This window comes from Solanum pennellii, chromosome 3 (genome assembly GCF_001406875.1).
Source record: "Solanum pennellii chromosome 3, SPENNV200".
NCBI lineage: Eukaryota > Viridiplantae > Streptophyta > Magnoliopsida > Solanales > Solanaceae > Solanum > Solanum pennellii.
The window spans coordinates 23,953,082-23,970,745 of record NC_028639.1 but is presented as its reverse complement, the minus strand read 5'-3'; the positions used below and the strand labels follow the sequence as shown (position 1 = coordinate 23,970,745).

Below are 17,664 nucleotides of genomic sequence, written 5' to 3'. Positions count from 1 at the left end.
TTTTTTTTTTTTTTTTTTTAAATATTAAATATATATATGAAAATGATAATTATATTAATTGCTAATTTTTTTGAGTAAATAAATAAATAAAGCTAAATGGGTAATTAAAACAAAAAAGACATAATTAAGAAATATTAGTTTATTTAAATAATATATGTAATATATATATATATATATATACACATATATATTATTATTATTATTATTATTATTATTATTTATTTATTATTTTTTAACAATCAAAATAAACTTATCTGATAAAAATTATATTTATGTTGTTTATTCTTATATCTTTTAAATAAACTTAATGACAATAATAAAATATATTTAATTTAGATTGATAAAATTATTTATGCTCTAAAAATTGGTGTTAAACTTTTAAATTCGGTCAAAATTACGTGTCTACAATTGAAATGGTGTTGAGCACATGATTGAATATCCTCGAAGGACCATAGTTATGTGTTTATTCTATTCCGAGGAATCCAAGACAAAATTGATTGGTTATGCAGATGCAGAATATTTATTTGATCCGCATAAAGCTCTATCTCAAGCACGCTATATGTTGTCATGTGGAGGCACAATAATATCCTGGCGATCAATGAAGCAAATGTTGGTATGCAGAAATAAAAGTCCTCCATGAAGCAAGTCGAAAGTGCGTCTGGTTGAGATAAATGACACACCATATTCAAGAAATGTGTGGTTGAAAAAGAATATACCAACCACAATGTACGAAGATTGGAGACATCATCACAAGAAATTAAGTGATGTTTTAATCAGGAGGAGTATAATACGCGTTGCACTCTTTTTCCCTTGACCGAGGTTTTTTCCCACTAGGTTTTCCTGGCAAGGTTTTTAATGAGGCAACAAATAATGCATATCAAAAGATATGTGTACTCTTTTTCCTTCACTAGAATTTTTTTCCATAGGGTTTTTCCTAGTAAGGTTTTAACGAGGCACATTATCTATGGACATCCAAGGGGGAGTGTTATAAATACATTGAATTAAGTGGATTGTCCATTAAGCTTATCACAAACTTATCCTTATCATGGATATGTATTCCCAAGGTGATGAATCTTTTTGGGATAGAAATGTATCTACTAATGTGACATTAAACATGGTGGCCTTTTGGTTGATTTATCTACCTATAAATAGAGATATCATTCACCATTGTAATATACACTTGAATAAGAAGAAAATTCCCCTTCTTCTATCTACTTCTCTTGTCTTTTTCTCTTTATGATTATATTCTTATGAGCTTGATTTTATAACATTAGTGTTGATAACATGAATAAAGTTTTAATCTCTCTATCATTGAAGGACTTTCTATACAAATACTACACATGCTTTTCTTGCTTCTGAATTCTGAATAATTTTTATTTTTATTCTAATATAATTGCTTTCATATTATGTGCAACGCAAATAAAAATACACAAAAAAAAAAAACAAATAAAATTATATATGATGAATTTGTAAAGAAGATATAATTATTTTTTTCATTATATACCTACTTTAAAAATGTAACCGTTTTTTCTGTGTGTCCAAATATAAGTTATCCTATATGTATCCTTATCAATGTTATAGAATATTAATTTTAAATTTAAATTTTTATCATTTTGTAATTTAATTTACTAAAAGGAGAGAAAAATTCGACTAAAAAAAAAGAAATTACCGCATGTGTATCACTTATCAAAGGTATAATTAATTTTTATTATATTAAAAAATAGCTCAACAATTTTAATTTTTTAGAGTTTCACCCATAGTTATATAACTGAGATATATAAATTTTAAAAATATTATTGGTCATTTATATAATTTGAAAATAGTAGAAAGAAAATATAATGAATTTTATTGAAATTTTATTTTTCAGTAGTTTAAAAATTAAATAGAATTTTTTTCCGATTCAAAAGTATGAATATGATTTAATTTGTTTTGAAATATTTTTTTTCAAAGTGTGTATTTTATCAATTTTTTTTTATGTGATTTAAGTTGATGGTGTTAACAATCTATGTATCGATAAAATGAGAACTAAAATAAATACGATAATATGTAATCAGAAAGTTTGTTAGAGAAACTACACAACGTTTACATTGATATACAAAAACATTGAAGTTACATCATAAACAACTAAACAATTCACCAACATCCTAATCTTTAGAAAGAGTTTTAAAAGTTATTTAAAATAGTTTACCTAGTTTTGAATAATAATTTCATGTTGATGACATGAACAAATATATTCACATGTAAAAAAAGAAATTCTCTCTATCACTCAAAAGACTTTCAACACAAATACCTTATGCATGTTTTCCTTGCTTTTGAATTTTGAATATTTTTTTTGGTTCTTATATAATTGCTTTCATATTACGTGCAACACAAATAAAAGAAACAATAAAACAAACTACACTATGATGAATTTGTAAAGAAGATGAAATCTTTACTTCTTTTTTTTTTTTTGCAGATAATTCTTGAAAGTGACTGTGATGAGGGCAATAGGGAATGGGAAGTTACATCGACATAATTGAGAATTTTGTGGTTAGTTAATTCTGTAGGATTTTATCTTCTTCTTTTTTAAAAATAAAATAATGAATATCAATTTGTAGAAAAAAGATAATAATAAAATACTTTATCATTTTTTGACGTATTTGTGCCATTATTGTTTATTTGTGTGCATCTATTTTTTTTAAAATATTGTGGTCGTAACTTGTGATTTTTCCTTTTTTTTAAAATTCTTTTTAAAAATCAAATAACAAAAATCATTTAATTTAAAAGAGAGGGAAATATAATAATATTTTAAGTGGTTTCAACATTCCATTCTCAATATTATGTTTAAAGTAGCCATTTTTAATATTTTGATTTTATTTATTTTGAACTTAAATTGCATAATAACAATTATAGTTTGATGTAAATTTGAATCGCATGAATTATATCCGTATTCCTTATTAACAATTTTTCTTGAATTTTTGACTTTATCCTATGTTACTGTTTTTATCTGATAAATATTTTAATAATAATTTCTTTGCGTAGATAAATATATTTATTTGCTTAGATGTTGTGGAAAGATTATTATTATTATTATGATTATTAGTATTTTAGATAGAAATTTTCTGTTAATCAGTTCTTAATTTTAATATATTTAGTTATTTTTTGAAAAAATAAAAATTGAAACTAATAATGGGTCGTCCTTATCCAATTCTTTTAGTTTTCTCATTTAAATATTTTAAATTCAAATTAAAAAAACATTAACCAATTTTAATTTTAGAAAAAGAAAAAAATATTTATAGAATGAAGGAATCAGTGGATGAATGGAAGGTGATTGTCTTTATTTATATAAATATATATATATATATATATATATATATATATATATTCAAAAGTAAGAAGTAGTTACATATTTGCACAAATTATATTTTTCAGTTATTATTTTTTATTTTCGCGTTTGCTTTTTCTTGTTTTATAGATTTTAAATTTATTTTGTCAAACAATTTTGATTATCCTTTATTTAAATTTTTTTATGTGAGCTTAGTAGGTTTTTTGTCACGATCCAAAACGCGTCGTGAGTGGCACCAACATTTAACCTCCTAATTTCTCTCAAGGAAAATTGAAGGAATTAGCCGCTCAGCTAATTCGATTGTGTTGTTGGAATTTTTTGATGGCTGGATTACCAGCGGATGATCGATTAAGGCCGCCTGATCCGTCTATAGTGGAAGGCGATCCTAATCTGTCAATAGCACATGAAACAACGGCTGATTCTTTATCCACCTCTTTGCAGTTGAGGGAAGAGGCGATCCATACTGTTACAGTGGAGGCGGAATTGGATGAATCTCGTCGCAACTATGAAAAAGGTCAACAAATCGCTGGACAAGATGCACAGGCGAATCGAGAAAAGGGGGGATCTGAATCGCACAGCTCGATGGATATCGAATCGACAAATCCGCCGCAACAACTAGATCAAGGAAAATCACCATCGAAAGTTGTTCGTACAGGTTATGGGTATGGGGAATCTCCCCCTTTAACTGAAGAAAAAATCAACAAATAGGAGAGGCGATTCGAACCCAAGAAAAGGGAGACGAGAGATCTCAATTGCAGATTATGGCTCAGCAAGAAACTCTACTTAGGCAACAACAACAAATCTCTCAAAAGGCTGTTGATATTCAAGAATCTAAGAGATTGAATCTTGAAATCGAAAACCGATTTGCCCAACAACAATAATGAATAGCCAATTCAAACAAAGGAAAGGGAGGAAACTTTGAATCTCAACGAAATACTAGTGCAAATGATGTTCAACGTGCAGTAAGGATTCAGAATACTGTTCGTCAAGTTGGTGAGTCTCCTCAGGTTACTTTACCCAATACTAGAACAAATTTGCCAGGTAACCCTCCTCTCAATACTACTGATAATCGTAGAACTGTTGAAGGTGTTGATAGAAATCAAGAGGCTAATTATAACTCGAATTTTCCTAAGATAACTAACAATTTCAATAGGAATAATTCTAAGCCTACCTCTGGGAACATTGATCAAGTTGTAGGAAATCCTAATAATTTTTTTAAACAAGATCAGAATCAAGAACCTGCCCCTTACACTGTTATTCAAACTTATGCTGATAGACTGCGTTATAATCAATCTAAAAGTGGTGTTAGTGTTAAACTGTCTGAGCCAGAAATCACCACTAAGCAAGGATTACCTGCTATTCTTTATGTTAAAAATGAAGTTATTAGTGATTTAGCTGCTGCTTGTAAATTTACTCTCATAGGAAAATTTGTTTATACAATGCCTAGAGTTGAATTAATTAGGAAAAACTTCATTCTTCAGACACAGCTTTCAGGGGGTGTTAAGATAGCTCATTATAATTCTAGACATGTGTATATTGACTTAGATAATGAGTTAGATTATAACATGGTTTGGACAAAGCAGCGTATGACTATTGAGGGACAAACTATGAGAATTCAAGCTTGGACTCCTAATTTCAAACCTGAGGAAGAAACCCCTTTAGTACCTATTTGGATTTCTCTTCCTGAACTTCCTTGGCATTGTTACAATAAGGAATTTATTTCTAGTTTATTATCTCCTATTGGTAGAGTTTTGTATCTTGATTCAACTTCTATTAACAAAACTAGGGGTAGTCAAGCAAGGGTTAAAGTTCAAGTAGATCTAACTAAAGATAGGCCTCCATATATTTGGATGGGTTATATTGGGGAGGATATTACAGATGGCAGGTGGCAGAAAATTGTTTATGATAGTATCCCTGATTACTGTTTTTACTGTAAACATCAAGGTCATAAAGAGTGTGATTGTATTATTAAACAAAGGGATGAGTATAGTAAAAAAAGAAAAGAAATGGAAAAAAAACAGACCAAAAAAAGATAATACTAATAATGCTCAAAGAGATTTGCAAGTGTATGATAACAGGAAAACAAGTATAAGGAATGATGCTGCCCAGCAACAAGGTTATCAAAGTGAGAAAAATAAAACGAATTTGCAACAAGAATGGCAGACTCAAAGAAGAAGAAATAATCAACAACAGCCTGGATATAATCCAAACAGAGCAACAGCTCAACAACAACAAGAATAAACAGGTATAACTTCTATTCCTACAAAAAATACCTATATAGATTTGGATGTGCAGGAAGAGATAACAGGAGAAGAAGGGAGGAAAATACAGATCACATACATGATCAAAGACCTCAAACTATTGCTACTGGAAACAAACAACAATATCAAGAAAAAGCAAATACTCAGGGAGTACTTAGAGATAATTCAGAGGTTGGAAAGGCAGAGGAAGGCATCAACAAGATACTATACATAGAACAGGTATTGACTCAATGCTCCCAATTCCCACACCCCTAAATAGTGGTATTATATCTGCTGGTGTAGCTGTTGGAGGTATGGAAGGGGGGAAGGAGTTACCTATTAATGTGCAGGCTGGGGTAAACACAGGGAGGGGGGATATGAATGTTTCTAAAAACATGGATGACACTATTTCTGTTACTAAACAAACTGGTTCTCAAATTGATCTTGATACTGAAGGATTTAATAATAAATCTGGAAGTAGGATGAGTAAAAAGAAAAGAGATAATATTAAAAAGAAACAACAGAATTTAAGTGAAATAGAAAAAAATAAGAATATTGCTCATGATGATTATGAGGCTATTAATTCTGAGGATGAGTGGGATCCTGATAATCAGTCTATGTATGATTCTGAGGATGATGAGCCTGGTATTGATAATCCTCAGGGTACAGACTTAGTTCCAAAAAGCCAGAATGTTTGGTCTCAAGAACTTCAAGATATAACTGAGAAGTAAGGTCTGTCTCCTAGAGGTAGGAAACAGGACAATCATGCTTCCCAACAACAACCTAGTACAACTGAAACTCTAGCAGGCCCATGACCAGATCTAAATCTAAAGGTTTTTAATGTTGAAAGCCATTTGTTGGAATGCTAGGAGTATTAACACCAAAAGCTCTCTAGAAAGAATTCAAACTTTGAGGAAGCTTCATCATCTTTCTTTGATAGTTATTCTGGAGCCTTTTGCAAATAATAACCAGCTTAACATTGTGAGGATGCAATTGCAAATGGATCATGCAATTAGCAATTCTAATGGTAAAATTTGGTTGTTGTGGTCTAAGGAGCTTACTGTCAAAATTCTTGAAATCCATGATCAACATATTACAGGGGAATTTGAATTGGCACATCTTCATGAGAAATTTTTGATGTCCTGTATTTATGCTGAATGTAAAGAACATTTGAGGAGACCTTTGTGGGATAGATTAATGTATTTTTCTAATTTGGATATGCCTTGGTGTACTATTGGTGACTTTAATGTCATCACTTCTATAGAGGAGAAGATAGGGGGTATTCCTTATAACATTAATAAGAGCTTTGCATTTATTAGTGTTATAGAGGCTTGTGGATTAACTGACTTAGGTTACAATGGGATTCCTTTTACTTGGTGTAATCAAAAGGATGCTAATGCAAGGGTGTGGAAGAGGCTGGATAGAGCTATCGTTAATGATAAATGGCTTGAAAACATGCCTCAAACTACTATTGAACATTTATCTGCTGTGGGTTCTGATCATAGTCCACTTTTGATGGAAATTGTTAAGAAAGAAGATAAGCATATCAAATATTTTAATTTCTTAAACTGTTGGGTAGATAATCCATGTTTTATGGATACTGTCCAAAAATGTTGGGAGCTTAAGGTTAATGGCAATCCTTTTTGGCAATTACACCAAAAATTGAAGAGGCTGAGTTCTTCTCTTAGTGTTTGGTCAAAGAATGAATATGAGGATATTTTTGCTAAAGTCAGAGTATTTGAGGATCTTATTAAGAAGGCAGAGGAGGAATTTCTTATTCATAAAACTGATATCAATAGGCAGGATTTACAGAGATTAATGCTGAGTATATTATATATCTGAAATTGGAAGACTCTATTCTAAAAGAGAAGACTCAATTACAGTGGTATAAGGATGGTGATTCTAATTCTAAATACTTTCATGCTTTAATGAGGGGAAGGAGAAGAAGACTTTTAATACACAAAATCTGCACTGATAATGAGAATTGGATTGAAGGCGATGATCAGATTGCAAAAGCTGCTTGTGAATATTATCACAATATATTTACTGGTCAGACTAGTAGAGTGGTTGAATGGAATTTTCATCATATTCCTAAGTTAATTACTTCTGAGCAAAATCAAATGCTTCATGATATGCCTACTATGGATGAGTTAAAACAGGTTATTTTTGCCATGAATCCCAATTCAGCTCCTGGTCCTGATGGTATTGGGGGGAAATTTTATCAAGCTTGTTGGAATATCATTAAAAATGATTTATTAGCTGCAGTCCAATATTTCTTTTGTGGTCATGTTATGCCTAAATATATGTCTCATGCTTGCTTGGTTTTAATTCCTAAAATTGTTCAGCCTAATAGATTCACTGATCTTAGACCTATTAGTTTAAGCAATTTTACTAATAAAATTATCTCTAAGCTTTTAAGCATGAGACTGGCAAAGATCCTTCCTTCTTTAATCTCTGATAATCAATTAGGTTTTGTAAAAGGAAGATGTATTACTGAGAATATTATGCTTGCACAGGAAATCATTCATGAAATTAAGAAACCTCAGTTAGGTAATAATGCTGCTATTAAATTGGATATGACAAGGCTTATGATAGAGTGTCTTGGTCATATACCTGTATAGTTTTGAGAAGATTTGGCTTTGGTGAGATTTTCATAGACTTAATATGGAGAATCATGAGTAATAATTGGTATTCAATTATCATTAATGGACATAGACATGGCTTTTTTAATTCAACAAGAGGTCTTAAACAAGGGGATCCTTTATCTCCAGCCCTTTTTATTTTAGGTGCAGAAGTCTTGTCTAGAATGCTTAATAATCTGTATAATAATCCTGTCTATAAAGGTTTTTACATGAAGCCTAAAGGACCTCAAATTAATCATTTAAGTTTTGCTGATGATGTGATCATTTTTACTTCAACTAATAGAGATTCTCTTCATGTAGTTATGAACATTCTGACTGAATATGAGCAAATTTCTCAGCAGCTTATTAATAAACAGAAGAGTTATTTTATGGTTCCTGATAATACTCCTCTAGATATTATTTCTGATATTCATGAGAATACTGGTTTTTCCAAGAAGAATAGTCCTATTATATATTTAGGTTGTCCTCTATATGTTGGAAGACAAAAAATTATTTACTACTCCCAGTTAGTAGAACATATTTCTAAAAAGATTTCTGGTTGGCAAACTAATATTCTCAGTTTTGGAGGAAGGGTAACCTTGATCAAGCATGTCTTACATTCTATTCCTATTCATACTATGGCTGCTATATCTCCTTCTAATACTACTATCAAATATATTGATTCCATAATTTCAAACTTCTTCTAGGGAAAAGATCATGATAATAAAAAATATCATTGGGCTTCTATGGATACTTTGAGTATACCTCAAGCAGAAGGGGGAGTAGGGATTAGAAGACTTACTAATGTATGTACTGCATTGCAATACAAACAATGGTGGTTATTTAGATCTACAAACTCCATTTGGAAACAATTTCTTCAAGATAAATACTGTCCAAGAACTAATCCAGTTGCAAGGAAGTTTGAGAATGGTCAATCATTGATTTGGAGGTACATGATGAAGAATAAAATTAAAGTGGAAAAGCATATTAAGTGGCAAATAATTTCAGGCATTGCTCATTTTGGTGGGATGATTGGTTAGGAATTGGAGCACTGGCAAAATTTAATAATAACATCTCAAGTTTTAATATTGACACTGTTAAGGATTTTCTGATCAATGGCAATTGGAATGAAAGGAAAGTAAGACAGCATGTTCATCCTTTAATAATTCCTATGATCTTGAACACCAAGTTTCAATACAATACTGAAGACAAGGATATTATAGTCTGGAAACCAACAGAATCTGGTAATTTCAATTGTACATCTGCCTGGGAAATTTGCAGAAATAGAGGAAATGATGATGTGGTTAATAATTGTATTTGGCACAAAAATGTGCCTTTTAAAATGTCGTTTTTTCTTTGGAGAGCTTTAAAACTAAAGTTACCAACCAATGAAAATATAGCAAACTTTGGTGTGGAACCTATTAAGTGCTACTGCTGCAGGAATAAAGGTTGGGATGATGTTGATCACATTTTCATACATGGATACTTTGCTCAACATATATGGAAATACTTTGCCAATTTTATGGGAATCAGTATTCAGCAATCATCTTTGAGTAATAGGTTAATTCAGTGGTGTAACACCAAAGGGAAAAATGAAGCTCATAGAGCTATTATCAATATATTACCTATTGTGATTTGCTGGAACTTGTGGAAGAATAGGTGCTCTGTTAAATATGGAGGAAAGAAGTCCAGTAGCTTTAAAGTTAAATACCTTATTCATAAGGATATTCTACTGTTTCTTTACTCTGTTTTTCCTAGTATTCAATGGCCAGGGAAATGGACTGATATGGTAGATATACTGGAAAAATGCAAATATAAGTTGGATACAGATGGTAGTACACCGAATAACCCAGGAAAGAGTGGAGGAGGTGGAATTCTTAGGAATGAATATGGTAACATCATATATGCCTTTTCTATTCCCTTTGGAGAAGGTACAAACAATCAGGCAGAGGTACAAACTGCTTCATATGGACTGAATTGGTGTATTCAACATGGTTATAAGAATATTATACTTGAGGTTGACTCAGAGTTATTGACCAAGTGGTTATTACAACAAGAGAAGCCTCCTTGGAGAATACAAAGGTTAGTACAAGAACTTCAAATGCTTACTAACCAATGTTCCTTATTTTCTTGTGTGCACATTTACAGAGAAGCCAACATTACAGCTGATATACTTGCCAAAAATAGTCATCAGCAGGACATCATTCAACATTATTACACTTATAATCAACTTCCACAGGCTGCAAAAGGTAGTTAGAATCTGGAGAAAATGGGAGTACAAAACTTCAGACGCAGGAAAATGAGGAAGATTCACCAACCTCATTGACTGTTCCATTGTTTTGCCTATAAAATATACCAAGTATTGTATAGATATAGTTTTCTGTATCTTGTATGGTATTTGTGTTGTTGCAGGTTAAAAGATAGCAGGCAATCAGAAGGTCTAAAATCAAGTAGTAATTTTATATTACTACAACTACAGTTAGCAAAGGAAGGTGAAAACTTAGCAAAGGTAGCAACTGAAGATAACAAGATCCAGTGAAGATGAGGAAATCATATTCAGATATACAATTGGACAATTGGAATAAACATATTCTTAAGAATATAGTCATTTTTAATCGGCTTTTTTTTATGTGTAAAGGGAGAGTCTGCTTATTTATGTTTTCTTAGAAATCTTGTACAAACAGAGGAGTCCTCTCTATATTTTTTTTAGAATTTCTATAGACTTCAACTTAATCTAAGAGGTTGAGTTGACTAACCTTAGTAGGTAAGTCATCTCTATACTCACCATAGGATAGAGGTAAGGTTTATGTCCCCCTTCTTGTAAATTTTGCTATATTAATGATAAGGTCTGGGGGTGTTGCTCAGCCCCTGACCCACCAGAAGGGTCGTTTTGGTAAAAAAAAAAGTGGGCGAACCGACCAATTTAACCTAACTTACAAAATACAAGCATAACGCGGAAACTCAAATGTTACTAAATATCATTTCGTAAAACCTGAAAGTCATCACATCAAGGACATCTAATCTCCAATACTAAGTCTAAGAATATCAAATACACCAAAATAAAAGAATAAAATGGTATGTGTCCAAAGTATACGATATCATATCATGACCGAGAGAATCCAACACGAGCTTGAATGAATAGCTCACCCTGGAACTTGATATACGGGAGGCTGGCTAGAGCTAAGGGAAATCCGAAGTCATAGATACACTCGCTGCATTTCATAAAAGGAAAATAAAAAAAACACAAGTAGGACTCAGTACAGGGGCAACATATACTAAGTAGCTATCATCGACCAACCCAAAATAAGAACTAATATACAATAAATAATAGTATGAACTCAACTATAGCACTTAACAGATTATAAACAACAAAAAACATGAACAAGTGTCAACAACATTAAAGTAAGCTTGTAATCAGTCAATGATATCAAGATCACACATGAGGACTCATGCCTCCAAACCACACCATTTTGGGAGTTGAGTTCTATGAGATTGAGTACTTTCCATTAATTCAACATGTTTTTCCTTTAATATTATCGTGTCAGAATGTGACACTCCGATCCCAGAATAACGTGTCGGAACGTGACACTCCGATCCAAGAATAACGTGTCAAAACGTGACACTCCGATCCAAAAATACAATGTCGGAACGTGACACTTCGATTCAAAAATACCATATCAGAACGTAATACTCCGATCCAAGAATATCATTAATTTATCATTTAATATCACCACTCTTCCATTCGTTAATAATATTTCACTGAGCCTTCTTTATTCAAGGCATCCTTCGATAGAGAGGGTTCAAGATTATAAATTCCACGGTCTCAGGATTTCAGACCACTCACAAAACACACAACCAAGCCACACAACCACACAATCAAGTACATAGAAAACTTCATAATTTTATTCAATGCATATCAATCACTATTAAGAGTTTACTATCAAATAGCATAAACCATAACCTACCTCCACCGAAGAATCGAAGTCAAGCAAACTACTTCTCCAATGCTTTTTCTTTCCTTAATACCTCTGAACGTTTCCAATCTATCAAGTATACTTGCATAATTTATATGTTAACGAGTCTACAAACAGTTATATTATTATATGTCTAATCCTAAACCCAAGAACTCACCTAATTGTACAATAAATTTCCTAATGTTCCAACCTATGGATAAGTCTCAATTTCTCCAATTATCATAACTTTTATAGTATTCAAACAATGTGATACACCTAAGTGAGAATATAACAAGTTCATAGGCACAAATGGCAACAAGTTGGTCAACTGAATCTTCAAAAAAGCATACAGATGACCAAACTGTATTACATCAACATTATTACAAAATGTTAAGGAAAAACTGAAATAAAAAAATGAATTGTGATCACACCTGTTTACCACTGGAAACAGGTCGTAGTATTGCTCCAACACCAACAACCTTAGCTTTAGCCATATCAATAGATTGAGGATGAGACCCTGTAGAACAATAAGCCATGCTAAGAATATTAGTATAATTAATCTAAATTTATTTCTTTTTGGATTGTGATCTGGATTGCAGGTTGGGAGAGGCCTTTGGAAGGGGATTTTTCTTGGCTCTTGAGGTAATGTGCTTGCTACACCTATCACTACGATTTACCAGATCATCATAAAAAAATAGGAGGGGATTGGAGTAGATCACAAGCAGAATAATGAGTTCTTTTTTGAGCTGCCAAGGTGGAAAGTGTACCAGCCTTCTCTTAACGACTTTTTTGCCTGGTAAGAAGGACCCTGACAGTGAAGAGGTAAGGATATTTGTGTGTGAAGATAGTGCAGACTTAAGAGTTTGAGGAAGATTTTTTGCAGACAGTTTTGAGACGACCCAAAGGAACTTCATCACTAGTATCAACACGTAAAGGGACAGGAACAACAGTATGGGGCATTGTAAAAGAATTAGTTGACATAGGGAGAAAAGTATCATATGAACTCCAATTCACACACCCATCTAGAGCTACTCGAAAAGATGCTTGCTCTGCAATTTCCCCCTCACTCCCAGTGCATCAGGAAGAAGAACAAAAGGGAGTCATTGAAAGGGAACATCCTCGTCTGCTGGCGGAGATGCATTTGTAGACATGATATGAGCAATTCCGTCCTCAAAAACCTAAAAGACAACTGGATGATTCGGTTCGTATCATATGAAGGCAATATTTCACTTTCTTTAGGGTATTTCGAAGAGGACTCAATAGCTAGAATTCAAGCTTTTGTGATGAAGAAGAGTAGTTGGGGTTTTGAGAAGAGACTTATAGAATATGAATGATGAAAAGAAGGGCCGATGTGATGGTGACAATTTTTTCAAAAAAAAAAAAGGGAAAGCAGACAAAGAGTATTGTCATCTCTCGCCGTCCAAAACACTAGTTGGAACCATATCTCGCAATCTTGCGAATCTCCAAGACAACAAAGGGAACTTTACTTTAATATATGATCAATCGGGTCTGCCTTTCCAGGACCCGATCATTGGTTTTATTAATGAGGCAGTGAATAGACTAACAAATTTAACTGATTTCCTTCACTATTTGTGGAAACATGCACTTAATTTACCAAAAGAACTACCAACTCTTTCTAAGGATCATGCTGCCAATGAGAGATAGCACTTGATGTCACTTCTGTTAAACTTGCCAAATACATTCTTGTATATGGTGAACACATACATAATAGACCCAACAATAGATGACTACTCTATGAGTCTTGGAACCACAGCAACTCTTTGTGGAGCTGTAATTGGGTCTATGGTTGTTGCTCAGGTGTTCTCTTAAGTCTATTTTCCGTTCATGGTCAAAATAAATCATAAATGAAGCCTATTTTGTGCAGCAACATGGTCCTTCTTGTCGGGAATACCTTATATATACTGGCTTATGACTTCAACTCGATATACTTACTTCTAGTTGGATGTCTATTTTGTGGGCTTGGTTTGTCAAGGGTAGTTAATAGGCATTAAAGCACTGATTGTGTTCCTCTGCACCTGCGAATGAAGGCTTCAGTTGGTTTAAGTGCAAGTGCACTTGGAATGGCATGTTGTCTAGTTGTTGCCTACTTGTTTCAAACTAACTTTAAGTTCCTAAATATCACTTTTAACTAAGAAACTTTACCAGGCTGGATAATGGCTCTTACATGGTCTGTTACATGTTATGCTTGTGGACTACCTTTAGAGAACCTCCAATGTTGGAACTAGAGGATGTTCTGCTACCAAAATCCAATAGTCAGAAGATTGAAAATGACTTAGTGCATAAAGGTATTACCCAACCATTACTTTTATGTGCAGAAGAGACAAAACAAGACGAAGATGACGATCAAGATTGCGATAATAGTGAAAAAACTGCAGAGGAGATCCAAAAGTATGTTAGTTCCATCATCTCTGCGTATAAGTTTCTTAACCTGTAGAAATCTTGGTATGCTTGGGAATAGTTTTTAGTTTCTATGTCGCAATTCCTTATTCTGTACCACAATATGTATGTTCAGCTCTAATCACATTTGTAGTTGCTGAAGTACTCGAAGACGTTAACCTTAAACTTCTATCTCGAGCCATGTCTTCAAAGCATTCTAAGGGAACCTATAATGGTGGACTACTTTCAACAGAAGCTGGAACTTTAGATAGAGTATTTGGTCAAAAAGTGAATTCTGTAAAATTTTAAAAGGCAACAGTATACAGTAACTAAACATATCTTGCACATAACAGAAAAATTAAGGCACACACATTAATCAATCAATAAATAACAAGGCATACTTGATATTTTAAGACAAGCACATTAAGCTACAGCCGAGAAGGTCTTGAAGTCAATACTTTGCCATGGCTATGTTTCCCTCCAGATGCACAAGAAACTCTAACAATTCTTGATGTTAGATACAGATAGGCCTTTGTTCAAATTTTAGAAAACACCTTTTCTTTTGCTGTGCTAACAAAAAAAGTCTTGTGTTTTTTCTTTGGAACACAGCACCACACACAAAATAAATAAATCCAAAACACCCAAATAACTAGTAGTAGCAATTTGTTACTAAATCGTACTTGTAATAACTAGTACTAGTAATTTTGTTACTAATCTCAGAAAAAAGACTAAATCAAAAAGAAATAAACCTTAACAAAGCAATTGAAATCTTAGAAAATCACCTAGGAGACTCAATCATAAGATAATCATACGCAAGAATTAACAAAACTTTGTGAAAAGAAACTAAATAATAAAGAAAACTCACCAGAGATAGACTTCACCAACAACGTTCTTCTTCAGTGAACCAGAAAACCTAGCTTCAGTTTTCCCTAAAACTGAAGAAGCGCTACTTCTGGCAAAGAAAAATAAAAATTTGTGAACTTCTACAAAAGAAAATTGGCGGAAACAAAAAAGCCCGCGATTTGATTAGCGGAAAACTAAAAAATTATCTATTTTTGCCACAACGTATATGTATTTTCAAATTAAATATATCAGCAACAGTAAAAATATTATTGTTGCCAAATATTTTTTAAGATAGCAACAAATTAATTAAATTATTGCCATTATTTAAGTTGGGCTACAATATCATCATTGTTGCAAAAACGTTGTTGCAATTTTTTAATTTTTAAAATTTATTATATTACTTATTATTAACAATATAATATCGCAACAATACTAACATATTTGGCAACAACAAAAATATTGTTGTTGAAATTTAAAAATCTACCAACAATAAAATTAAGTTGTTGCGACTTATCAATATAAGCCAACAATAATATAGTTGTTGCTAAAAAGTTGTGGCAAATCCTTAATTTCTTGTAGTGATAGTGCATATAAGGATAATATCACATCTTATAGATTCATACCATGCATACCTTCATAAAAAGTAGACAAATACTACAAAGTCATGCATATGGACACAAGCATAAACATACACATTAGGTCACCTTCCTAGGACTTCCTAAGGAGCTACTTGTGCAATGTGTAGATGGGTTCATTACTTCCACCTATCCTAAGTAACTTACCTTAAGTCCTCCTAGTTAAGATCCTATTCATTTACATCTATTGTCCATTTTACTTTAGGGAAACTATAACCTTAACCGACACTAAGACCATGGGTGCTAAACATGGAATTTGGTGTTATCCCCTCACACCAAAAAGAGGGCATCTTATTTTCCAAGGTAAGACATGAGTAACATACTAGCATTTTAGGTGATATCACTTGCTAGATCGTATGTGGCAAACATAGTTATAGAACTTTGGGGTACATGTGAAAACCCTCTTTATGCCAAGTTTAGGCATTGTAGTTATTCACTTATGGAAACATCACTCTAACACCCTTTTGGGTCATGAGGCTATCCACCCCATGAGGTTTATGGTGACCTACCTTCCTACCATAGGAAGGGAAACACACTCATATTCAAGTTCACTCGGTGCTAAGCTAAGTTCCCTTTATTGAAAAGATATTATTACATTTACTTTATAAAAATATAGGCTTAGGAGAGTCATTCCCTCATGTGCTTAGCTCATAGGTCATAGATGAAAGTTCATCAACCTAAATCATGTGAGAAGATCCTTTCACATGGACATAGCATATGTATTAACACTATCTAGTTTAGGATACACTTGAGCACACCTTTCAAGGCTCCTCCATTGACTAGATCATCGTTCATGTGTGTGTGTATATATATGTGTGAGCAAACTGATATACCGTGGTTTCACGGTATTATTAATACTTTTTCCTTAAGTTTAGTGTGTCCAAAAGTATTTTTGTACTAATTTTTATGTAAGTTTTTCTTTATTTGCAGGAAATCTGTCTAAAAGATGAATGCGGAGGTTTTTGAGCGAGAAATACAGAAAAGTATCACCTACAGAGCTTGTGACGGTTCATCGTGCCCGTGACGGTCCGTAGGTGGCATCGTAGTGCAGCTGCTGAAGGAAGATGGGGAAGTCTGACCAAGTGTGGGGCTACGGAGTGCGTGCAGGTTCGTCATGAAGATCAGAGAAGTAGTCCCAGTACCCATATTACAAGAGTTCAAGTGTTTTGGAACGGAGACTCTCGACGGACCGTTGTGCCTGTGACGATCCGTCATACCTGCCGTCGAGGGTAATGAAGAAGAGCAGCAGAAGAAATTGTATAAGTATGGAACGACGGAGTCCATGACGGTCCGTCGTGACCACGACGAGCCGTCGCGATGTCCGTCGATCCAGCCGCGTTTTGACAGATTTCCAGCAAATAGAGTCCTTATATAATTAGGTTTTTATTTTTTTATAAATAGTTCGAAAAACCTCGTTTTGCGGTTAGACCCTTGAATATTGTGAGACTCTTGATTATTTTTTAGACTCTTTGAGAGATTATTGATTATTTTGAGATTCTTGAATATTTTGAGAGTTTTGTAATTGATTGTTGGTGACTTTTGCCGATTAATCAAGTGAACTTTCGGATTTTACTCTTTCTCATCGAAGTAAGTGCATGAATTCTTATATCATATATTTGAATATTGTGATTATGACTATGGGTAACTAAA

At 32.9% G+C, this 17,664-nt stretch overlaps 1 protein-coding gene and 1 pseudogene across 1 annotated transcript; both read left to right on the top strand.

Moving 5' to 3' along the window:
* The first annotated feature begins 5,816 nt into the window (after positions 1-5,816).
* On the top strand, positions 5,817-8,186 carry LOC107013272. Its single transcript, XM_015213224.1, has 3 exons — positions 5,817-6,292; positions 6,435-7,390; positions 7,561-8,186. The coding sequence occupies exons 1-3, from the start codon at positions 5,817-5,819 to the stop codon at positions 8,184-8,186; spliced, it is 2,058 nt and encodes a 685-aa protein (XP_015068710.1).
* Positions 8,187-13,465: 5,279 nt separating this feature from the next.
* On the top strand, positions 13,466-14,594 carry LOC107013271 (annotated as a pseudogene).
* Positions 14,595-17,664: the final 3,070 nt, after the last annotated feature.

Coding starts and splice junctions, on each gene's coding strand:
- LOC107013272 (XM_015213224.1), top strand. CDS start 5,817: ATGCTCCCAATTCCCACACCCCTAAATAGTGGTATTATATCTGCTGGT. Junction 6,293..6,434: donor CTTCAAGATATAACTGAGAA/GTAAGGTCTGTC, acceptor TTGGAATGCTAG/GAGTATTAACACCAAAAGCT. Junction 7,391..7,560: donor TTTACAGAGATTAATGCTGA/GTATATTATATA, acceptor ATTGGATTGAAG/GCGATGATCAGATTGCAAAA.